The sequence below is a fragment of the Coregonus clupeaformis genome, chromosome 17, assembly GCF_020615455.1.
Source record: "Coregonus clupeaformis isolate EN_2021a chromosome 17, ASM2061545v1, whole genome shotgun sequence".
Taxonomy (NCBI): domain Eukaryota; kingdom Metazoa; phylum Chordata; class Actinopteri; order Salmoniformes; family Salmonidae; genus Coregonus; species Coregonus clupeaformis.
The window spans coordinates 5,681,455-5,707,420 of NC_059208.1; the positions used below are offsets into that span (position 1 = coordinate 5,681,455).

At 42.1% G+C, this 25,966-nt stretch overlaps 1 protein-coding gene across 2 annotated transcripts in view; it reads right to left on the reverse strand.

Annotated features, from left to right (window-relative positions):
- Positions 1-265: 265 nt before the first annotated feature.
- Positions 266-25,966, reverse strand: part of LOC121585595 (CMP-N-acetylneuraminate-beta-galactosamide-alpha-2,3-sialyltransferase 1-like) — a 57,267-nt gene continuing 31,566 nt past the window's right edge. Inside the window, exons 2-8 of one of the 2 annotated variants that reach the window (XM_041901918.1) lie at positions 23,121-23,945; positions 20,259-20,452; positions 6,836-7,015; positions 5,923-5,958; positions 4,451-4,496; positions 4,108-4,227; positions 266-588 (exon numbers count right to left, since the gene is read on the reverse strand). In XM_041901918.1, coding sequence (XP_041757852.1) covers positions 415-588; positions 4,108-4,227; positions 4,451-4,496; positions 5,923-5,958; positions 6,836-7,015; positions 20,259-20,452; positions 23,121-23,411 — 1,041 coding nt within the window. In that variant the 5' untranslated portion in view covers positions 23,412-23,945 and the 3' untranslated portion in view covers positions 266-414. The remainder of the gene's footprint in view (positions 589-4,107; positions 4,228-4,450; positions 4,497-5,922; positions 5,959-6,835; positions 7,016-20,258; positions 20,453-23,120; positions 23,946-25,966) is intronic. The other variant, XM_041901919.1, reaches the window with a different exon arrangement.

A 25,966-nucleotide genomic window follows, 5' to 3' on the forward strand; every position in this document is an offset into this window, starting at 1 on the left:
TCAAAGCTAAGCAGGGCTGGGTTAAAACCCTGGATTGGAGACCAAAGAGATAGCTATAGATAGCTGTAGAATTTTCCAGAAGGAGGTGCTTTTTTTCCTGATAGTGGATATAACATTGAAGATCTGACGTTGTTTGAAAGGTTCAACATATTTTATACAAGCTTTGTCTATGTTGAAAATTGGTTACCATGATGACATAATCCTGTGGTTGAAATTTCTCCCTCAAAACAACAGTTTACGTTGACTTTTTGCAAATCCAATTAATCTTACACATAGATTCCACGTCACAATATGTTGACAAATTACGTTGAAACAATGTTGATTCAACCAGTTTATGCCCAGTGGGTAACCTCTGAGTGGACAGGATTTAGTTCAAGAGGTTTGATGGTCTCAGGCCAGTGACATCTCCAGACATCAGAAGCCTTTGAAAATCTTGATCTTGTGTTTTTCGGCCAGAAGTAGGGTGACGTTGTACTCATAGTCCGCATCATGCACCCCGGTGTGGCGGAATGCTCCTCCCTGGTGATTCTCTTCCCAGTAGTGGTGCCAGTTTCCGTACTGGTCCGCTCCGAACCCGTACACATTGACCTAAATAATACAATACACCATTATACAGAGATACTAGTCCGCCCTGTATTTGCCACTGGCACTGACTCTTCTATGTGACTTATAGTCACATACTTATGTGCTTTGGCCTAATGCCATGTGCCACAGAATTGATGAGGTGGAATGTTGCTGTACTGATTGATGGGTTGATATGAGTCTCCCGAGTGGCGCAGTGGTCTAAGGCACTGCATCGCAGTGCTACCTGTGCCACTAGATCCTGGTTTGAATCCAGGCTCTGTTGTAGCCGGCTGCGACCGGGAGACCCATGGGGCGGCGCACAATTGGCCCAGGGTAGGGGAGGGAATGGCCGGCAGGGATGTAGCTCAGTTGGTAGAGCATGGCGTTTGCAACACCAGGGTTGTGGGTTCAATTCCCAGTATGAAAAATAAGAGCGTCTGCTAAATGACTACAATGTAATATGATGTTCGGGTACTGTGACACATACACTTGATTTTGTAGAGCTAATTTATCCATTTGCAGATTGTTTTTCGTGAAACGTACAAAACATAGGCCTATTGATAAGGACAATGCTTTAACTCTAGATGACAGTATGCAGTTACTAGAAAAACGTAATTATACAGTTACTAGAAAAAAATGTTTTGCTCTTCTAACTGACTCGGTTGAGCTATACTATAGCACATTGGGACTGTTCCGGTGTGTCTAGTTCAAAAACAGGCACAGTTGCCCCTCCCACCCATGCCGTCTGCATCACTTGGGGCAACTGTAGAGATTCCTGTTTTTCTACAGTCAAAAGACTAATAGCCAAAGGGCTGTTGAAAACTAAGGCAAAAATGGCCGCATTTTTGTTTTTTTTACATTGCAGTCAACCTATTTCCTGAACTCTTAAAATGATTAAACATTTTGTTTCCTGTAACAAAGTAGATTTTCAATTTCTACTTCAAATGGAGCACACTTTTTGAAAATCATGTATTAAATAATATGAAATAAATGTCATTAAAATAAGTTCAGTCACCCACATAAGCATACCTGGAGGCACATACAGTATCAACGTTGAAACATGTTTCTCTTTGTTTGGGCTAATGGCTTCCCAAAATGTGTTTGTAGAGCAGCAGTGGGTAGCTATTACACTTTTAGAAAAAAAGGTTCCAAAAGGGTCCTTCGGCTGTCCCCATGGGAGAACCAGTGGTGACCCGTCATTCAGGGCAGGTGGGGCAGAGCACCACCTGTTTTGAGCCCCACATTTTTAGCAACAAAATAAAATGGGGTAGCCTGTTTGGCATGTTATTTTGGCATTAATACGTGTCACATATCAGTTTGCAAACAATGTAAAACAAATAATCATTGAGTTAATAAAGCCTCCATACAAACATGGTCTCTTTTTTGCTTTCTTGAGTAAGGCAGCTCCAAAATGCAGGTGTTTCAGCCTAGCTCAGTGCTTTCTGTGGTGGTGGGGCAGCCAGCAGAAAATACGGAGCGTAGGTGTTGGTAATGTTCTCTAGTTGCGCCATGATTGGCTCAGTGTTCTGTCACTCATGGGGACACTACGTCACTGACAAATCTAAGGGTAGAGCTGAAAATTCAAGAGCCTTGGGTGCTGCCATAGAGTTACATTAGAAGTGCCCATCCAAGAAGGCTCAAGGTCATTGGCCACAGATAAAATTACGTCAAATCACGTTATATATACAGTAGCTTTGATTGGACTGATCATGTCAACATCATACTTTCAAAATCATTATGAATCAAGTTGACAATCTACTGGCAAATTCCTTTTTAATCCTTGTCATATGAAGAGAAATAATGAAGAGAAATTATAGATAAAATGTATTGGTGCTCCTCGGCCACTGAACATAACACAACAAGTTGGAAATCGCAAATTCAACAATGAGTGGTTTGGAAGGGATCAGTGGCTAACTGCAAGCATTGCAAAGCAATCAGTAGCCTGCTATTCAGTGGAGTGTGTGTGAGATCCCAATTCTTGGTTTAAGGTTCTCTTTTCCAAGCTTAAAATGATAAACATTCAACATGGGCCATGCTGTCAATCTAGCATGATTTCTGCCGCGCTCAAAACAACTGTTAAAATCTGACTTCAGTGAGTTCAAGACAACTGGGAACTCAGGAAAAAAAGAGCTCCAACTGGGAAAATACGTTTTGAACGGTCATTCAACTCGGAATTGTACGTCGGGAACTCGGGCCTCTTTCTAGAGCTACGACCTGAAGATCACTGATGTCATCATGATTCAAACTTGTTTTTTTCAGAGTTCCCAGATGTGTTGAAAGCACCATAAATCCAGAGAATGACAGACTTTGATGACAAAGTTTGATGACAAAATCTGCCCACGAAGGACCGCCGCGCCACCTTCCTGTTCAAGTGAGCACAGCACAACAAGGTGAGTACAAAAATGTATTGAATGCTGCTGCATAAATTATGTAATATGCCAGGGAGATATGTATACTGTAGCTAAGAAAGTAATACTGTAGTAAGCTGGGAGAATACTGTAAGAACGGCCCATGTTTTGAATTCTGTCGCTGTACATTTCAAAAGTGCTGAACAAATAGTTATATTGACTACGTCCGTCCTAGCTCGCTCATTAATGTCTTAATCGAAATTACGGATTGCCTCTTATTGCCTTCTCGTCCGCTTATGCCATAGTTTGTACATCTCAATTGTCAGTAGAAACCACATTTGTTTAAGCAAGTCAGCCATATCACCTATGTTTTTCTAAAAAGGCAGTAAATGAGGCTGAATGAACTGTTTCGCTGCCAGACAAGGCTCCGCTGATAGCCAGGTGTAGCAGTGGTAAGGTGTTGGGACTGCTGTTGGGACTCTGCTGTTGGGACAGCGTTATGTAGGCCCTAACAGTTTGTGGGCACTGTTTGTCACCGTTATAGTGCAATTCATGTATTGTTTAGTGTTGTGTTGTGTAGTGGCTTTGCTAGCATGCATCCCCCAATTCTTTTGGGGGTTTGCCCCACCAAGATTGACATGCTAAAATCGCCACTGAGGAGAAATCTTTTTGGTTCCAGGTAGAACCTTTTTGATTCCAGGTAGGACCCTTTTGGGTTCCATGTAGAACCCTCTGTGGAATGGGTTTTACACGAAACCCAAAAGGGTTATATCTGGAACCAAAACGGGTTTTCGATAGCACCTTGTTTTCTAAGAGTGTAGGACGTGGTACGTGGTAATTGCCTGCAATTCACACCTCCCGTGTAGATGCCGATAATAAGCATAACATTCGGCGCTCTGCCCCTCTTTCTCGCCCAAAATGTGTTTATTTGTAGAGCAGCAGTCGGTAGCTAATACAGTACTGCACAGCGTGTGGCCATTTCACCGACGCAGGCGGTTACTTCACTTCCATCAGCGGTTAAATTATTTGGGCACTTGGGACACTTTTTCCAGCTTTAAACTCTGTAAGACCTCAGTGCAAACTCAACGCAAACCCAGCGCATGCTTTGCAGTCACAGAACACACTCATAGTGTACAGAACTTTGGCAGACAAACACAAAAGGAAGTGTAAAGCTTGTGAAGGTGGGTGGACTCACCTTATCACAGATGTGAATGGCAAACAACAGGCTGAGGAAGCCAGTGGAGGGATACCGGCCATGACTCTCCAGCCATGCATCATACACATATTTAAAGAAGGTCGGGCTGTATATCAACACCTGAAAAACATAACAACAGCTTTGACCTTGTGAGAAGTGGAAAGAATTTAATCTTGATCATTTATCAATCAATGAACCAACCAACCAATCACTAGCTCTTCAAAATCTGCATTCTTTTGTTTCCAGGTAAGGTAAACTAAAGCAGATCGACCCATAGGGCTTTGGTCAATAGTAATACTCTACTATAGGGTGCCATTTCGGAAGCAGCCAAGGGTTCACTCACCCTATTCTTGTTTGCCTTAATCCTGGACTGGACAGGAATGTACGTGCTGCAAGAAACAAAATAAGATATAATATAAGAAATATCAAAGTATTATCACAGATAAAAGGGGAAACCAAAGTATCTTTGGTACTGTCAGTATAAACCACCATCGTTGATAAAATTCAGGCGCCGCAATCTTTGTTTACTTTGTGGTGGCCATCCGGTTGGCTATCAGCATTGGCTAACATTAGCCTACTGACTATGAGCTCCTCACGACAAACTAGTAGCCTATACCAGTAATATGATCAGTAAAAGGTTGTCACGTCTGGAAAAGAAACCCAATTTTAGGTTAGAAAATGTACATTACACTGACACTGATACTGTTTTAGTTACCGTTTCGATACTTTTTTTTAATGTTTGTGTTGGTACGGTAACAGTTTGCAAACTATTGTCACATTATTTATGTTTTTACAGATGATCACAGTGTCACTGCCCCAAAGCTGTACTAATTATGAAGATGACCAGATACAGATGCAAACAGCAGAGGCTTGTTTACGGTCAAGGTCAAGGGTTGTGCATAAGGTCATATGCTATTATGATGTGCTGGGTGTAAGGTCATATAACCAATGTTGATTTGGGAATGATTTGATTTGTACTACATGTAGGCTATTCACCACCAGTAGGGTAGACTGTATGAAAAGAAAAGCTGCACAGTGTAATAGATACCAACGTTTCTACAGCTATGCTACCTTCTTCAGGATTCAAGCTGTACTGTGATATAACTAGAGCTCTAAGAATTATTGACCATCTGACCCATAACATTATTAAGCTACAGTTCAACCCTGATACTCAGGGCTGGACTGGGACCAGAAATCGGCCCTGGCATTTCTAACACACAGGCCCATTTTTTTCTTTGAGGCCCCCACACCAGCCCATTTTTACCCTCGAGGACCCCACACCGGCCCAGTTCTTCCTTGAGGCCCCCATTATTACCAAGATCATAATAATTTTGCGCAGAAAACCCAAGTTAGACAGGCCCACTGGGCAGAAAATGGGCCAGCCCACCCCTGCTGATACTCCAGGTGCCAGTAAAGATTCCTGCAGGCAGCTAAGCACCTCCACAACCTCATCCCCTTCCTCACATCTTCCTCATCCTCAGCAGTCATTAGATAATTAACATAGGAACATAACCATAAGGATGTAACTGTCAAAAGCGTTCCAGCTGAAGCCACATTTATGACCCAGTTGAAGGAGAGTGTTAAAAATCCACACACTTAGAATCCACATGCTTAGAAGCAAACAGTTATGTAATTATGTGCCAACATGTGGATACTTGTGGTTATGGCAAACAGTTATGTCATTATATGCCAACATATGGATACTTCTGGTTATGGCAAACAGTTATGTCATTATTTGTTTTGTTTTGGTTCTGTCCATTTGTAGCTTGTTTTTGGACACAGGTCCAGGAATGGCTAAAGGATTGCAATATTTACCTGGATCTAACCTTGCAGATAGCATTACTGGGTGATCTGAAAAGTCATAGTCAATCAATCAATAATATAATAATACTTTTAGCAAAAATGTTTATTTTTAATTCACAATCTGTAGAAGCAATGAGAATAGAAAGGTTCAGAACTTTTGTAAAACATCACAGTACGGTTGAAATATATATGGCAAATAGAAATCCTATATGGATGGTGTTAAGAGATAGATGGGAGGTATTGAATAGAGTTGAAGGATGGGACTAATAACAAATAACAACAAATAATAACAAAGATAGCTAATAATGTAAGCATACTGTGTCCATAATAAGTATATAGGTTGTATGTTGGGAGCTTTTGGGAAAGAGCACAGTTAGAAAGATATGGCATATAGAAGCAAACCAGATGGACATCATGAAAATGATCGGAGAGGTTGAGAGTAGAAGAAGTTCAGGAGCAAAAAATAAATAAAATATATATATATATATATATATAATAGAATTATTGTAAAATTAACTCTGTCCATAAGGTGTAGATAGTAAGTATAGACCGGAAGTAGAGGCCTGGGCATTGTTGTTCACTAATTTACTCCAAGTAGGGAAAGGATGGTGGGGTTGAAAAGTAAAAAAGAAAAAGAAAAAAAAAGAAAGAAAAAAAAAAGAAAAAAGAAAAAAAAACAGTTATGTCATTATGTGCCAACATGTGGATACTTGTGGTTATGGCAAACAGCCCTGAAGGAGGCACTGGGTGCACTTTTACAAATAATGTTTACACAGCGTAAAGGATACCAGACCTCATTCATTACAAACAATTCCACAGGCATTAACTACAGCTCATATTGAAGGTTTGCTAAGGTGTACTTACATACTTTCTTATGTGAACTTGATGAATGTGTAGTGAATGTGCATGGTCATTGATCACTCACTGTTTGATGGAGCCTGTGGTCAAGGCACTGGTGATCCACTGCAGGTCCAGAGTCTTGAAGGGGATGAGCAGGAGGCTGGTGGTGTTGTCCAGATCTATTGCGCTCTCTGGGTACATGACGTGATGCGTAGTCTGGCTCCCAACATCCTCCTCAAAGCCAGAGGTAGGAGCCATGTTCATTCTGCAGGAGCAGGGTTCGGTTTACGGTTAGTTCTGTAATATAACATATGGATGATAATGCTTTCACAAACTAATCAACATAGCTGCTTTGTTGAAGGTGGGATGCCTGGAGGTACAAAACTGGAATTTTATCGAAATTACATTTCTGTCATTTGGAACTTGAATGTGGTGATGAATCAGAGGCTTACTGTATATTCTCAATATCAGGCTCTGGGATTAACCGTCTTCATGACATTCCTGTAAATATCTACTGAATATCCACATCCTAGTACAGAGGGTAGTGCGTATGGCCCAGTACATCACTGGGGCCAAGCTTCCTGCCATCCAGGACCTCTATACCAGGCGGTGTCAGAGGAAGGCCCTCAACATTGTCAAAGACTCCAGCCATCCTAGTCACAGACTGTTCTCTCTGCTACCGCAAGGCAAACGGTACCGGAGCGCCAAGTCTATGTCCAAAAGGCTTCTCAACAGCTTCTACCCCCAAGCCATAAGACTCCTGAACAGCTAATCATGGCTACCCGGACTACTTGCACTGCCCCCCCACCCCCACCCCATATTTTTACGCTGCTGCTACTCTGTTAATTATTTATGCATAGTCACTTTAACTCGCATGTACATATTACCTCAACTACCTCAACTAGCCGGTGCCCCCGCACATTGACTCTGCACCGGTACACTGTATATAGCCTCCCTACTGTTATTTTATTTTACTTCTGCTCTTTTATTCTCAACACTTTTTTGTTGTTGTTGTTTTATTTTACTTTTTTATAAAAAATTAATGCATTGTTGGTTAAGGGCTGTAAGTAAGCATTTCACGGTAATGTCTACACCTGTTGTATTCTGATGCATTTGGCAAATACAAATTTGATTTGATTTGATTTGATTAGTAGTGCAATGGCACGTGGCAGTCTGTGTAATTCCTGCTTCTCCACATGATCATACAGTTCATATTTGTGTCCCAGTTACAGTGAGTACATTGAGGGCAAAGCTTTAGCTGCCCGTTTAATTAATCTAGTTAGTTTGTTCTTCCAAGAGGGGATCTGTGTGTGTGTGTGTGTGTGTGTGTATGTGTGTGTATATGTGTGTGTGTCTGTGTGTTAAGTGAGTGTGGGGTGAGCAGTATAATCAATTTCAGACAAGAACTTTCCTCCTCATTTACACACTGATAGTTGGTCTGGCTCCTCATTGAAAAACAGTACAGAAATCCAATCTAAAGCTGGGCTTTTCACTCACAGATGTGAGGTGCATAACTATCACTACATCTGTTGGGCTCTAGGATCCAACCTAATGAAGTTACTTGCTGAGGCTTTACCCCATCATACATGGATCAGAAGTTGATTGATGTTTAATCCACCGCTCATCCAACGCTGTAAGCGTTTTATACTCCAGACAAGCTAATTATGTTTGAATAAATGAACCTGGTGCATCTTTGACACCTGTGATATAGCAGCTCTCATAGAACCAGATTATTTTTTTTTAAGTGTGAGGGGTTTTGCTGGTAAATATTTATTATCATTACATGAAACGGGATGGGTACTATAATTTTACATTACTTTGGGCTATGCGCTTGACAGTGGGTCAATGCTGTAAGGGTCTGTACATGGAACAGGATGGGTACTATGATTTTACATTACTTTGGGCTATGCTTGGCAGTGAGTCAACGCTGTTAGCATCTTATTCTCCAGACGAGCTAGTCATGTTTGAATAAAATATTCCTGTGCTTCCTTGACACCTGTGATATAGCAGCTCTCATAGAACCAGAATAAATAGGCTTTTACCTTGAAAAAAAAAAGAGTGATGGATTTTACTGGTAAATATTCATTTTCATTACATAGAACGTGATGGGTACTATAATTTTGATGCAGAGCACATACGACATGTTTCTCATTTACAGTGTCGGATCTGGCAATCGAGCGTCAATTGTAAGTCATACTGTAGTAGCAGCACATGGGCTCCATCCTAAATGGCACTGTACTCCCTTTATAGTGTACTACTTTTGACCAGGGCCCATAGGGGATGCAGAATGATATGAACTGTACATCATTCCTGTGCTTGTAAGCCTCTACTGCAGAGAAGGATTGTGTTAAAAGAAAAGCAATAAGTCTTGCGTTTCTTGTCCCAGTCTCTGCGTAATTAAATCACCAAACATGCTGCTCCACAGCAGGGGATGTTGTACAAGTTAAGTGCAGTAATACAGCTTTACATTGAGGAGAAATTGTACAGAACTGCTGGTGAGTGGAGAAAAACCATACATTTACATTTTAGCTCTTATCCAGAGCGACTTACTGGAGCAATTCGGGTTAAGTGCATTGCTCATCGACAGATTTTTCACCTAGTCAGCGCAGAGATTCGAACCATTTCCAATGGCTGCTTCTGTGACAGCATGGCCAGCACCATTGAGGGCTATCTCCATTTTAAAGTAGTCAATGGGTATGTTACGGATACAGGTATCCTGTGTCCTGTGTTTTTCTCTCCTTCTGCCCTAATCACAGGTGTCCTGTATGTTCCTGATTGGTGGTCGTTGAGGTGTCTGATGATTGGACCAATCAGTGAACATTCCTGTGAATTGCACCACCTGTTACTCGTTTGTTCAATCACACATCCCATTGTATAAAAACCAGACTTGTGTGTGTTGTAAGAGAGAGAGATTTTTGCCATATGTGAGTATGGACACGGTGGTGTCCTGTGTGTTGTGTACTCACTAAGTTGTTGGTTACCCTATTGGTAACTTTGTTAGAAGCCATTTCTTTATGTGAGTGTGGATACTGTTGTGTCCTGTGTATTGTGTACATACTTTATTGCTGATTACCCTGTTTTGTAGCGTGGTGTGTTTCTGGGAAAAGGGGAGTTTAAGCTAGATGCCCTTGGGCGTACATTACCCTTCGAGCAGATACAGTGTGTTGCATTATGGGGATAAAAACTGTCCGACTTGCGCCTACATGTTGACTGCATAAACTTTACAAAAACCTTATGAGCAAAGGTCATGAGGTTTTTATGAAGTCGTCTTCAAGTCGCTGTGGTTGCTTCTCACCAACTGTACCATGCAGCCATTACCAGCATTGTGGGATGCACTATTTGTCAACCAATCATTAGGCTGCTTTTGGTTGACCCACGCGAACGTGGCCAAAGAAGTGACTGAAACAGGAACCAACGTTGCCGTGATTCTAAAGCTACAGGGGATACAAATGAAAGTGATATTTGAGTCATCTGTCTAACCAATTAATTGTAGCCTACACACGTTATGTTTTCAGTTTGTGTGATATTTACATTTCCATTTTACATTTTAGTCATTTAGCAGACGCTCTTATCCAGAGCGACTTACAGTTAGTGAGTGCATAATTTTTTTTCCTACTGATATAGGGGTATAGAGGGCTTGCAGTTGATGTACGACGCCTCCTGGCGGCCATGTTGGAAGACCACCGCATTAATTCTTCCGACAACAGCCGAGTTTCTTCCCCAAACTGCATGATAACAGTGCCTAAAACTAGTTGATTCATCACCACAGTCATTTTCTGTGGATTATTTGGCTGCTCTAACAAGGCAGGAAAGACAACAGGGAAAAAGTATGTTTACAGATTCCCCGCAATCATGAAACACCATTGGTGACACCAATGAGATAAGACTCGAGAACTGTCAGAAAAGCAAATAAACCTTTTTGCATGTCAAGACCTGAACCCAGACACCTGTCAGTACAGGGTCTGCTACGATCATTTCCTAACTGGTAAGTCAAGTCTGATCGATTTAGAGTTTAGTTTAGCTGTTATGCTAACCAGGTGTTAACAACAACACTACATTAGCTATCTAGATAGCTTGTAGTCTAGCTATTAGCATGTGTCGAGCAATTTTTTCACCATAAAAAGGCACCTTTATAACAAATGATTGCATGCCTCTATCATCGCATTTGCAGACTAATGTAAGCCTACTATTCCTAATGTGATGAGTAGATTGGATAGTGATAATTTACGCTATTAATAAGAGCGTAGTGGCATAGGTTTATAAGCTATATCAGAGAGGTTTCTTTCCTTTGCACAGGAAAAATGTGGCCTTTGATAAACATTTGATGCAATTCTACTACACTTTATATGACTGGAGACATTAGCAGATTATTTTTTAATACGATGGTAGATAAGGCCTACTCTACTGTCAATGACAACAGATCAATAAAAACGACCTTGTCTTGAATGCAACCATGTAATCTAGAATATGACATTCATTTTACAAAAGCTGGATCCCTTCTAGCCATGACCATGAAAAGGGGAGGCGCAAATTGTACAATATGACGTCCATAGCCTGGAGGACAAAACTCCAGTGTTTATTATACAGTTGAAGTAGGAAGTTTACATACACCTTAGCCAAATACATTTAAACTCAGTTTTTCACAATTCCTGACATTTAATCCTTGTAAAAATTCCCTGTCTTAGGTCAGATAGGATCACCACTTTATTTTAAAAATGTGAAATGTCAGAATATTTGTAGAGAGTGATTTATTTAAGCTTTTATTTCTTTCATCACATTCCCAGTGGGTCAGAATTTTACATACACTCAATTAGTATTTGGTAGCATTGCCTTTAAATTGTTTAACTTGGGTCAAACATTTCGGGTAGCCTTCCACAAGCTTCCCACAATAAGTTGGGTGAATTCTGGCCCATTCCTCCTGACAGAGCTGGTTTAACTGAGTAGGCCTTCTTGCTCGCAAATGCTTTTTCAGTTCTGTCCACACATTTTCTATAGGATTGAGGTCAGGGCTTTGTGATGGCCACTCCAATACCTTGACTTTGTTGTCCTTAAGCCACTTTGCCACAACTTTGGAAGTATGCTTGGCGTCATTGTCCATTTGGAAGACCCATTTGCAACCAAGCTTTAACTTCCTGACTGATGTCTTGAGATGTTGCTTCAATATATCCACATCATTTTCCTTCCTCATGATACCCTCTATTTTGTGAAGTGCACCAGTCCCTCCTGCAGCAAAGCACCCCCACAGCATGATGCTGCCACCCCCGTGCTTCACGGTTGGGATGGTGTTCTTCGGCTTGCAAGCTATCCCCTTTTTCCTCCAAACATAACGATGGTCATTATGGCCAAACAGTTCTATTTTTGTTTCATCAGACCAGAGGACATTTCTCTAAAAAGCATGATCTTTGTCCCCATGTGCAGTTGCAAACTGTAGTCTGGCTTTTTTATGGCGGTTTTGGAGCAGTGGCTTCTTCCTTGCTGAGCGGCCTTTCATGTTATGTTGATATAGGACTCATTTTACTGCGGATATAGATATGTTTGTACCTGTTTCCTACAGCATCTTCACAAGTTCCTTTGCTGTTGTTCTGGGATTGATTTGCGCTTTTCGCACCAAAGTACGTTAATCTCTAGGAGACAGAACGCGTCTCCTTCCTGAGCGGTATGACGGCTGCGTGGTCCCATGGTGTTTATACTTGCGTACTATTGTTTGTACAGATGAACGTGGTACCTTCAGGCGTTTGGAAATTGCTCCCAAGGATGAACCAGACTTGTGGAGGTCTACACATTTTTTTCTGAGGTCTTGGCTGATTTATTTTAATTTTCCCATGATGTCAAGCAAAGAGGCACTGAGTTTGAAGGTAGGCCTTGAAATACATTCACAGGTACACCTACAATTGATTCCAATTATGTCAATTAGCCTATCAGAAGCTTCTAAAGCCATGACATCATTTTCTGGAATTTTCCAAGCTGTTTAAAGGCACAGTCAACTTAGTGTATGTAAACTTCTGACCCACTAGAATTGTGATACAGTGAATTATAAGTGAAATAATCTGTCTGTAAACAATTGTTGGAAAAATTACTTGTGTCATGCACAAAACAGATGTCCTAACCGACTTGCCAAAACTATATGCTTTTAACAAGAAATTAGTGGAGTGGTTGAAAAACTAGTTTTAATGACTCCAAACTAAGTGTATGTAAACTTCTGACTTCAACTGTATGATAACCCATTGATAATTTGTTGAGAACTTTCTTCATAAGAGGAGGGAAAATTTATGGAGAATACAGCATAGGACAAAGGCCTCAATGGGATAGGTCAACCTGCTGTGTTGACTATTGGTAGTTCCAGCCCAACAATATATTTAATCTTTATATGACACTAAAACACTTGAATGAATTAAACACAACCAAAAAATGAAGAGACCTGATGGTATAAGTAACCTGTTAGAAGTGCTATTCAAACATCAGGTGTGCTTTTAATTTGTTTATGTACTACTGAAGGTTCACCAACTGACCTCTTTCAAGACACCCATGTGGACTGCATTCCCACTGTGAAGATGAGCAATGCTGCAGCAGCATCAGTTTCTACTTATACTACTTTGTCCTTTTCCAGATATGAAAGGAGACATTCCTCAGTTATACGAGATGGTTGTCATATGCTGTGCTTTGGTCAATCAATGATTCTGTTGTGCAATTTGAGTAGAGAGAACCTTCACCTTGTCATGACAAAAGTGCCCCCTTAAACCATATGAATATATAAAACGTAGTTTGGAATGTGTAAAATAATATTGTTTATGATATTGTAAACATACTGTACATAATATGCTATATTGTTGTATGGGTGAAATGAAAAGTATTGTCATCTCTGCTTTTCCTAGCCCCATTGAATAAAAAGTATTTCTTATAGCCCAACTATTTTCTTACTTTTACAATTTAAACACATTTAGCATAGACAATGTAATTGTTGTGGTAGTCTTAGGAAAACCATCTTCATTATCACAGTAGCCCCTCCAAGTGCCACTCAGACCTTCTGGGATGAAAGTTTCTGGCATTGAACTTGGTGGTAGCAGTTGTGTGTATGTTTTAAGCGAAGGATCCCATCCTCTCCTGCTTCCAGACATTTCACCACCTAGATTACAAGGATTGGATTTGCACTAAACACATCTATTTCAACTTGTCAACTAATCATCAGGCCCTCTGAGTTAAATCAGGTATGTTTGTCCGGGGCTACAGCAAATATGTGTGCTGTTGGGTGTACTCAAGGACTGCAGTTGGGACCACTGCTGTAGGCCTATGGCTGCATTGGCGTTGCATTCCATTATCAGCTGCAAAATGGGTTCACATGGCTGATATCCTGAAAAAAATGATGACAATCAAATGAAACTAATTGGAGAGCTTATGACTAAACAAAAAGGTAACACAGAAACACAAACAAATGTCAGATTCCCTTCCCCTCTTTATTGCAGGATTGTGATCTGTGATTAATCAACATTGACACTAGTTAATCTTGAGTAATAGTTCAGTAAACAATTAAAACAAGTTTAAACACTTAACTTCAAAGAATCAAGACTATTTCATATAATTTAAAAGTGTACAAATAAGCTAACTCATATGTAAAGGTTAGACACTTTAGTAACAAGTAGGGTATTATTACTAAAGCATAATTTCAGGTTAAAAAAAATAAGTCAATACCAGAGGTGGCCAACCTCGCTCCACTGATCCCTGATCTACTGGGTGAGCAGACTTCTGTTCCAGCCGAGCAATAGCACATTTGATTATTAAATAATTAGGTTTGATACATTGAATCAGGTGTGTTAGTGCTGGGCTGGAACAGAAGCCTGCACACCCAGCAGGGTTGGCCTGCTCCCGTTGTAATAGGTTTATACATTGTCTGTCACGACTTCCTCCGGAGCTGCCTCCCCTCCTTGTTCAGGCAAGCTTCGGCGTTCGTTGTCACCAGCCTTCTAGCCACTGCCGCTCCATATCTCATCAATACATTTGTCTTGTCTTGTCAATTACACACACTTGGTTCATATTCCCCTCATTAGTACGTGTTTTAGTGTTCCCTCTGCCCCCTTGTCCTTGTGGGTGATTATTTATTGTGAGGATTAGTAGCTCGGTTGAGCTCAGTATTTTGTATTGCCGGGGTATTTTCCCCATGTGCATGTTTGTTCCAGTGCGCTGGTTACGCTGGATTACGGAATAAACTCTGTATACTGTGATTTACTCTCCTGCGCCTGACTCCTTCAAATCACGCATCACATTGTGTGACTTTTAAACTGTATTTCTGTTCACAAAATGTGCTAACATAGGTACACATATAAGCCATGGTATACAAGGATGTACCCTTATTCTCTTGGGACATTCATTGCGTCATCTTCATATGCAGACAGGGTTCCACAGCTCTCTGTATCTGAGAACAGAAAACATTCTAAAGAAACAGGTTGCATTATACTCAAATTAGACAGCACTGAATATTATGTTACTATATCTCTCTGTCCTCAGTTTTTCCTTGCTAGGGACTGGAACTGAATAATAATTTCATAATGTCCTCCCACAAAGGTACCTGCCCTATCCAGAGTAGCCTACTCTCCCATCTCTGACAGCTTGAATTGATAGCTAATCCTTTCACCCTCTTCCATAGCTACCTACCTAGCTACAAATGCATTTAGTTAAAACGATAAATACATCAAGATAGCTAACTAGCTAATATGAAGTTAGCAAGCTGGTGATATTTAATTAACTTAGCTAGCTATACAGTTTGTAAGTTCCAGTCCCTGACTCCCGAGTGGCACAGTGGTCTAAGGTACTGCATCGCAGTGCTAGCTGTGCCACTAGAGATCCTGGTTCGAGTCCAGGAGACCTATGGGCGGCGCACAATTGGTCCAGCGTCGTCCAAGATAGGGGAGGGTTTGGCCGGCAGGGATGTGGGTTTGTTTCCCAAGGGGGGCCAGTATGAAAAAAATAAAAAATAAATTAAAAACATGTATGCATTCACTAACTGTAAGTCGCTCTGGATAAGAGCGTCTGCTAAATGACTAAAATGTAAATGTAAAGTTAGCTAACTAGCGAGCATTACATTAGCAGCTCATTTGAGTCAGCCTACACTACGTTTCAGTAGCAAGGTAGCTAATAACACTATTTTTGATCATTTTCAAAATATATATACTTACTTGAATAGGTTCTATCACTGCTTCCATTTTCTGGGTCCTTAGAAAAACTAAATAATGGGCAATCTTCCCGAAGTTTCCGGTGGTAGCAAAACGCAACCAGCCATGTGGACGATTGGAGGACTTCCAATAGACTGACTTTGGTCTTCCAACACAGTGCCTGGTGCGGTTGCTAGGTGATTTGTGACAAAACTGCAAACCCTCTAAAGGAACTTTTATAAACAATAGGAGCTACACTAATATATATATATATATATATATACATACACACACACACACAGTGAGGGAAAAAAGTATTTGATCCCCTGCTGATTTTGTACGTTTGCTCACTGACAAAGACATGATCAATCTATAATTTTAATGGTAGGTTTATTTGTACAGTGAGAGACAGAATAACAACAAAAAAATCCAGAAAAACGCATGTCAGAAATGTTATAAATTGATTTGCATTTTAATGAGGGAAATAAGTATTTGACCCCTCTGCAAAACATGACTTAGTACTTGGTGGCAAAACCCTTGTTGGCAATCACAGAGGTCAGACGTTTCTTGTAGTTGGCCACCAGGTTTGCACACATCTCAGGAGGGATTTTGTTCCACTCCTCTTTGCAGAACTTCTCCAAGTCATTAAGGTTTCGAGGCTGATGTTTGGCAACTCAAACCTTCAGCTCCCTCCACAGATTTTCTATGGGATTAAGGTCTGGAGACTGGCTAGGCCACTCCAGGACCTTAATGTGCTTCTTCTTGAGCCACTTCTTTGTTGCCTTGGCCGTGTGTTTTGGGTCATTGTCATGCTGGAATACCCATCCACGACCCATTTTCAATGCCCTGGCTGAGGGAAGGAGGTTCTCACCCAAGATTTGACAGTACATGGCCCCGTCCATCGTCCCTTTGATGTGGTGAAGTTGTCCTGTCCCCTTAGCAGAAAAACAACCCCAAAGCATAATGTTTCCACCTCCATGTTTGACGGTGGGGATGGTGTTCTTGGGGTCATAGGCAGCATTCCTCCTCCTCCAAACACGGCGAGTTGTGTTGATGCCAAAGAGCTCGATTTTGGTCTCATCTGACCACAACACTTTCACCCAGTTCTCCTATGAATCATTCAGATGTTCATTGGCAAACTTCAGACGGGCCTGTATATGTGCTTTCTTGAGCAGGGGGACCTTGTGGGCGCTGCAGGATTTCAGTCCTTCACGGCGTAGTGTGTTACCAATTGTTTTCTTGGTGACTATGGTCCCAGCTGCCTTGAGATCATTGACAAGATCCTCCCGTGTAGTTCTGGGCTGATTCCTCACCGTTCTCATGATCATTGCAACTCCACGAGGTGAGATATTGCATGGAGCCCCAGGCCGAGGGAGATTGACAGTTATTTTGTGTTTCTTCCATTTGCGAATAATAGCACCAACTGTTGTCACCTTCTCACCAAGCTGCTTGGCGATGGTCTTGTAGCCCATTCCAGCCCTGTGTAGGTCTACAATCTTGTCCCTAACATCCGTGGAGAGCTCTTTGGTCTTGGCCATGGTGGAGAGTTTGGAATCTGATTGATTGATTGCTTCTGTGGACAGGTGTCTTTTATACAGGTAACAAACTGAGATTAGGAGCACTCCCTTTAAGAGCGTGCTCCTAATCTCAGTTTGTTACCTGTATAAAAGACACCTGGGAGCCAGAAATCTTTCTGATTGAGAGGGGGTCAAATACTTATTTCCCTCCTTAAAATGCAAATCAATTTATAACATTTTTGACATGCGTTTTTCTGGATTTTTTTGCTGTTATTCTGTCTCTCACTGTTCAAATAAACCTACCATTAAAATTATAGACTGATCAATTCTTTGTCAGTGGGCAAACGTACAAAATCTGCAGGGGATCAAATACTTTTTTCCCTCACTGTATATAAATATAAATATATACACAAATGTATGTGGACACCCCTTCAAATTATTGGATTAGGCTATTTCAGCCACACCCATTGCTGATAGGTGTATAAAATCGAGCACACAGCCATGGAATCTCCATAGACAATCATTGGCAGTAGAATGGCCCGTACTGAAGAGCTCAGTGACTTTCAATGTGGCACCGTCATAGGATGCCACCTTTCCAATTAGTCAAGTTGTCAAGTTTCTGCCCTGCTAGAGCTGCCCCAGTCAACTGTAAGTGCTGTTATTGTGAAGTGGAAACGTCTAGGAGCAACAACTGCTCAGCCGCGAAGTGGTAGGCCAAACAAGCTCACAGAACGGGACCGCTGAAGCACGTAGCGTGTAAAAATCGTCTGTCCTCAGTTGTAACACTCACTGCCGAGTTCCAAACTGCCTCTGGAAGCAACATCAGCACAAGAACTGTTTGTCGGGAGCTTCATGAAATGGGTTTCCATGGCCGAGCAGCCGCACACAAGCCTAAGATCACCATGCGCAATGCCAAGTGTCAGCTGGAGTGGTGTAAAGCTCGATGCCATTGGACTCTGGAGCAGTGGAAACACGTTCTCTGGAGTGATGAATCACACTTCACCATCTGGCAGTCTGACGAATCTGGGTTTGGCGGATGCCAGGAGAACTGTACCTGCCCCAATGCATAGTGCCAACCGTAAAGTTTTGTAAAGGAGGAATAATAGTCTGGGGATGTTTTTCATGGTTCGGGCTAGGCCCCTTAGTTCCAGTGAAGGAAAATCTTAACGCTACAGCATACAATGACATTCTAGACGATTCTGTGCTTCTAACTTTGTGGCAACAGTTGGGGGAAGGCCCTTTCCTTTTTCAGCATGACAATGCCCCCGTGCACAAAGCGAGGTCCATACAGAAATGGTTTGTCGAGATCGGTGTGGAAGAACTTGACTGGCCTCCACAGAGCCCTGACATCAACCTCATTGGGATGAATTGGAACGCCGACTGTGAGCCAGACCTAATCGCCCAACATCAGTGCCTGACCTCACTAATGCTCTTGTGGCTGAATGGAAGCAAGTACCCGCAGCAATGTTCCAACATCTAGTGGAAAGCCTTCCCAGAAGAGTGGAGGCTGTTATAGCAGCAAAGGGGGGACTAACTACATATTAATGCCCATGATTTTAGAATAAGGAGGAGCAGGTGTACACATACTTTTGGTCATATAGTGTATGTTGACACTGCCAAGTTGATCTGAGCCTTGCTGTTGGAAAACCACCAGTGTTCAACTTTCGGCATCACTCTCCAACCTTCGTTTACAGTCGGCTTCATTATACTTACTGCTCGAACACACCCTATTTCTTCTTCTCCGAGTGTATTGTCCAGTCCCGCCAGGATTCCATGATTCTGCGATCGCATATAATGTGAGGGCTTGCAAATTTGACCAATCACTGCACTATTTCAGCATAAAACAGTCAAATCATCGCGGGTATCGCATCAAACCGACCCATCAACGTAATACAAAAAGAGGGCATGCAATTTAGACCAATCACTGCACATTTACCACATAATATGGCTCAATCAAGCCACACATAAACAAACTTTTTCCCTCATCAGCACATTTTTGCGACAAATTGGCCAAAACCATTGCATATTGCCATGCAAAATCAAGCATTTTTGCCCGCAAATATCACAAGAAATCCCTGCAAAATCCTGGAGGGACTAATTGGCACTTGGTAAATAAACTGAAAAGGTTCCTACCCCCATCTATGTGCTGGAGTGTGTATAGTCTGAACACGTATAAAATCAAGGGTGATTAGCTGACCCCTTCTGCTGACCTGGATGGAATTCTGTGATCCTTCCTTAACCTATATCAAATCCCACCCAGTTGACTACTACAAAATCAATCGCGCGGCACATCATGCTAAATCAGGTTTTGGGGCCAAGTGGCTTTGACTTTGGGCCATATCAAATTCTATGAGACAAACTGACATGGGAACAACAGGTAGGGCAGCTGACAGGTGTGACATGATGGGAGGAATGTCTGTCTATGCTAGGGTGAAATTATATTGAGGACATCAAACCAAATGGGGCATCCACACCTACATTCCACAATGATCAGATCACAGTATAATTCAACAGGTGAGATGATATTCATAGCATATAAAAGCACCTCGATAGAACAAACTTGTTTTCACCTTTCATGAGGTATTGTGATGATAATTGTAGGCTATAAACGCCTTGATAGAACAAAACCGTTTGTATCCCGGCTCAGGTGTAATCTTATCAAAGGTGGGGGTGGGACTCAAGAAACTGGACTACAATGATTGCACTTGCAAATAACATCACAAAGCCTAGATATTGGTCAGGCATGAATGCTATACAGAACAAAATCACTCTTATCTGTCTTTGCAGTTCCATTCCTAACAACATACTATATGTAACTCATAAACAAAAAACAAGCTTGATCAGTCACCTGATTATGACATCATTGGAGTCGATGAGGGCTCCGTAGCGGGAGCCCTTGAGGTTCCCTGAGTTCCCCACCACAGCACAGGTCCTACAGCGCTCAGGGCCCGCGTCCATGTAAAGGTCAGCATCAGGGATGACCTGGAACAACTTCTCCACCACCTCGCTGAAGTTGGCCGGCTCTTGCTCTGCCTGCAACCACTGGAGAGAGACCGTCAAGCCTTTAGCTCGGTCTTCAACCACTCGAGACAAAGCAGAGACAGTGGAGGTAGGGACACAGCAGAGACAGGGAAGAGGTAGAAACACAGCAGAGACAGCCCAGCTAGCACATAACGTTCTGAGAACCATATGTTTCTTAGAGCTTGGTGTGAGCGTGATGGTCTTATGGTTATTTTGCATACAAACTTCCCATAACATTTCCTACAGGTTTCCTCATGGTTCTATTTAAAGTATGTTCTCAGAACATTAAGAAACCGTTAGTAAGGTTCAAAGAACATTCTAAGAAAGTTATTTTAAGACATACTTTCCGTTCTCAGCATAAAAAAACTGTATCCTCTATCTTGTTAAAGGGATACTTTATCTACTTCCCCAGAGTCAGATGAACTCATGGATACCATTTGTATGCCTGCGTGCAGTTTGAAGTAAGTTGCTAAGAAGCATTAACGCAATTGCTATATAGCATTAACACAATGACTGGAAGTCGGCTAACATGCTAGCAGATACCCATAGACTTCTAGTCATTGCGCTAATGCTAGTTAGCATTGGCTCTCAAAACTACCTCTTAACTTCCTTCATACTGGACACAGAGACATAAAAATGGTATCCACTAGTTCATCTGACTCTAGGGAAGTAGATAAAGGGCATCATTGTAGTTGCTGGAGATAGAGAAAGACTGCAAGAGAGGGCTAGCGCATGCACTGATTTAAAGCAACAATATTTGAGTAATAGGCCGTTTTAAAACTCTGCAGCTGCAATTAAAAGAAAATAATCTTTACAATTAAAAATCAAGGTGACCCCCAAAAGCCAGATGGAGATGGATAAATTAGACGTGCATTCGGTCTTTATATTACTGTAGCATAGACTATGCTGCAGCAAATGCAGGCCTACCTGTCACAAGAAAAAAAGTTACCATGATAAGGAAAAGGTCAGTTGTACAACTGAAATGTGTCTTCCGCATTTAACCCAACCCCTCTGAATCAGAGGTGCGGAGGGCTGCCTTAATCGACATCCACGTCTTCAGCACCCGGGAAACAGGGGCAGAATGACAGATTTGTACCTTGTCAGCTCGGGGATTCGATCCAGCAACCTTACTGAACTGCGTTCCATACTGAGATGGGCTGTCTGTCCAGACCCTGAGCGTTGATGATTCATCATGTAGAGGCCGTAGAGAAGCCCGATTTAAACATTGCATATAACTTAATAGTTCCATTTTACGCCATGCTGTTCATATAAATAATTTATTATAACTTACCAGTTTCTCAGTTATTTATTCAGGGAAAAACCTGGCTACCCGGTAAATCTCGGTAACCGGGTTCCCGCCATTCAACCCTAGCACACACCAAGACACTTTTTTTGACAGAGCCAGTAGTTGGACCTAGACAGTGCTCATCAAGCCTCACCTCTTATGAAACAAGTTGTGAGTAACAGGAGGTTACCTAGTTATTGTTCCATCTACTCTTCCATCTAATTGGCCAAGGTGAATGTGATAACCTCATCTCCATAGAACCCTCTGATTGGACACGACATGCTGTTGCTGTCACGTCTCAGGGCATGTGATCCTTCCACCTCCAAGGTGTATCTCCTGTAATCAGCCCCAGAATCAATTCTAATTTACAAGAAAGTGTTCCTAACTGACTTCTAAGAGGGGACTTTTGATGTTTGAATTGAAACGAGCGACGGCATACCATTTGACGTTGAACCGGGCTGTTCCTAAGTGATTGGCAGCTCATTCTTCATTGTATATGACCTTGCTTTAGAAAAACCAAGAACAAACTGACAAACTGTGATGCAGTGGTTTTGAGGCTAGAATAATGAAGAGCTCAATATACCACAGATTAGGTTCAAAAATAGAATATCTCTGAAATACTGAGCAACAGGGAGTGGAACGTTTTTTAAAAATATTTATTGGATCTAGACTTCTCTAGCAATGTTGAATGGTATTCATTAAGTAGTCATTCAGTTCTTTCTGGTGGAATCTTAGAAATTAGCCACCTCAAAGTTCATGGGCATTGGTAGGTACAGTATCATGAATAACCATGTCATGGACAAAATGTTTTCTTCCTTGTCCTGATGTGACTGAACCAAACTCACCTGTGTGGTTATTCACCTGAAAGTCTCAGAACCTGCCATCACCTGTACCTGTCATCAGTCAGCAGACGGTTCCTCCAGATAATCAGAGGGTGGACTAATCCAAACTCTCTAACCCTAACCCTTGCTTCATGTCCACATCCCAGTTCAACCCTAACCCTAGCCTCAACCCTAATCCTACCCTTGCTTCATGTCCACATCCCGGTTTAACCCTAGCCTGAACCCTAGCTTCATGTCCACATCCCGGTTTAACCCTAGTCTCAACCCTAACCCTTGCTTCATGTCCACATCCTGGTTCAACCCTAACCCTAGCCTCAACCCTAACTTCATGTCCACATCCCGGTTGAACCCTAACCTCAACCCTAACCTTAGCCTCAACCCTAACCCTAACTTCATGTCCACATCCTGGTTCAACCCTAGCTTCATGTCCACATTCTGGTTCAGCCCTAACCCTAGCTTCATTTCCACATCCCGGTTCAACCCTAACCCTAGCACAACCCTAACCCTAGCTTCAAGTCCACATCCCAATTCAACCCTAACCCTTGCAGTGGTAACATCTCACCTGCCACCAGCGGTATGTGTCGTCAGTCAGCAGGCTGTTCCTCCTAGACATCAGAGGGTGGACCGACAGGTTGAACCGCTCAGTGAACCAGGGGTCGTCCTCCAGCTCAGTCATACACTGTCGACAGCCACACTGGCCCTTAGAGAAGAAGCTGTCCGACTTGCGGATGGCGTATTTGAAGAAGTACAGAGAGGGATCTCTCAACGTGTAACTGAAGAGGAACGTGGTGAACGTTACAATGCAGGAAAACACAGTAAATGCCCTGATCTTCCTCCACTTCGATAGAGACATGGTGTAGTGGTAGATTAAAAACTCAGTTGTCTGGGAGGTAGAGGGAAGGGAAAACCAGAGAGAAGCCCCTTATTGAAAATTCCAATTTCCAAGTGACATCTGAGAATATTTCCTCCCCTGGAGATTCCGTGGCACTAACAGGCTGAATGCTGGGTTCCTCTGATGAACAGAAACAGTCCCTGTCTTCCTCATCACAATTACAGGCTCCCCTTCACACTGTTGGAAAACAACAACATCTCAGAGTAAAAAGCTGACCGGAATACTAGTTCCTTATAATTTGTAGGGAAAGCCTTGGCATTCTGTAGAAAAATGTTAGGTCAGACAAAAATCACATAGATGAGGAATCCTTGTGTATGTCCATTACTCGTCTGCTGACCAATAATACAGTAATTCCACTGTGGTACACAATCCAGGATGGTCCTGTCAATTTAACAATGGCCCGGTAACTACATCCAGCTGTTCTTCTGCTGTTGACAGTGTGAGATCAGTGACTGGTGCATCTAGCATTCTCTGCCTGTCCAGTCAATCATCTACCTAGACAGCAAACAAATGGAAGACATTTTTTTAAAAATACACACATTGCTGGGTAAATTAATGATCATATGTGATAAAACATTTCCCTTCAAAAGCTAAAAACAGAGAAGCAGGAAGACCTCCTGGGATCTACTTCTACATGGAAGGACATCAGAGCTCCACCATCCAACATCAGAGCTCCACCATTGGCAGACTAAATAGCCTTGGTTTCTCTAATGACTGCCTCGCCTGGTTCACCAACTACTTCTCAGATAGAGTTCAATGTGTCAAATCGGAGGGCCTGTTGTCTGGACCTATGGCAGTCTCTATGGGGGTGCCACAGGGTTCAATTCTTGGGCCAACTCTTTTCTCTGTGTATATCAATGACGTCGCTCTTGCTGCTGGTGACTCTCAGATCCACCTCTACGCAGACGACACCATTTTGTATACATCTGGCCCTTCATTGGACACTGTGTTAACAAACCTCCAAACGAGCTTCAATTCCATACAACACTCCTTCAGTAGCCTCCAACTGCTCTTAAACACTAGTAAAACAAAATGCATGCTCTTCAACCGAACGCTGCTTGCACCCGCCCACCCGACTAGAATCACTACTCTAGACGGGTCTGACCTAGAGTACGTGGACAACTACAAATATCTAGGTGTCTGGTTAGACTGTAAACTCTCCTTCCAGACTCACATTAAGAATCTCCAATCCAAAGTTAAATCTAGAATCGGTTTCCTATTTCGCAACAAAGCCTCCTTCACTCATGCTGCCAAACATGCCCTTGTAAAACTGACTATCCTACCGATCCTTGACTTCGGCGATGTCATTTACAAAATAGCCTCCAACACTCTACTCAGCAAATTGGATGTTGTCTATCACAGTGCCATCCGTTTTGTCTCCAAAGCCCCATATAATACCCACCACTGTGACCTGTACGCTCTTGTTGGCTGGTCCTCACTACATATTCGTCGCCAAACCCACTGGCTCCAGGCCATCTATAAATCACTGCTAGGCAAATCCCCGCCTTATCTTAGCTCATTGGTCACCATAGCAACACCCACCCGTAGTCTGCGCTCCAGCGGGTATATCTCACTGGTCATCCCCAAAGCCAACACCTCCTTTGGCCGCAATTCCTTCCAGTTCTCTGCTGCCAATGACTGGAACAAACTGCAAAAATCTCTGAAGCTGGAGACGCTTATCTCCCTCACTAACTTTAGGCATCAGTTGTCAGAGCACCTTACCGATCACTGCACCTGTACACAGCCCATCTGAAATTAGCCCGCCCAACTACCTCATCCCTATATTGTTATTTATTTTGCTCATCTGTACCCCAGTATCTCTATTTGCACATCATCTCTTGCACATCATTCCAGTGTTAATACTAAATTGTAATTATTTTGCACTATAGCCTATTTTATTGCCTTACCTCCATAACTTGCTAAATTTGCACACTGTATATTAATTGTATTTCTGTTGTATTTTTTTGATTTTTGTTTTGTTTTACCCCATATGTAACTCTGTGTTGTTGTTTTTATCGCACTGCTATGCTTTATCTTGGCCAGGTCGCAGTTGTAAATGAGAACTTGTTCTCAACTGGTTTACCTGGTTAAATAAAGGTGAAATAAAAAAAAAAAAACAGAAAGGCTGTTAAATGCACAAAAACACAGAACATTTCACAATATTATTCACATTCAGCCAAGGCAAGTCTATTGCCATTTTCCACACCAAAAAACGCTCGTCAAATTATAGGCCAAGGTGATAAAATGAGGGATTAGCACAAAAACATACTAACTTCACCTTTTTGCTCTTTACAATCTGTGGCATGTCAATGTAGTGCAGATCTCCAATACTAAGGGACACAGAGACCAGAGGCTGGGGGTGTTTTTTTAAATGGTGTTAAGGATTAACAAAAATTCAAGAGAAAGGAACAGAGTTGAACGTAACACTTAACTAGTTGCCTTGAACGCAGCTCCCTAGCAACTCAACAAGCAGCAGCTGCTAACCATTGCCAATCAGCCGCTAACCATTGCCAATC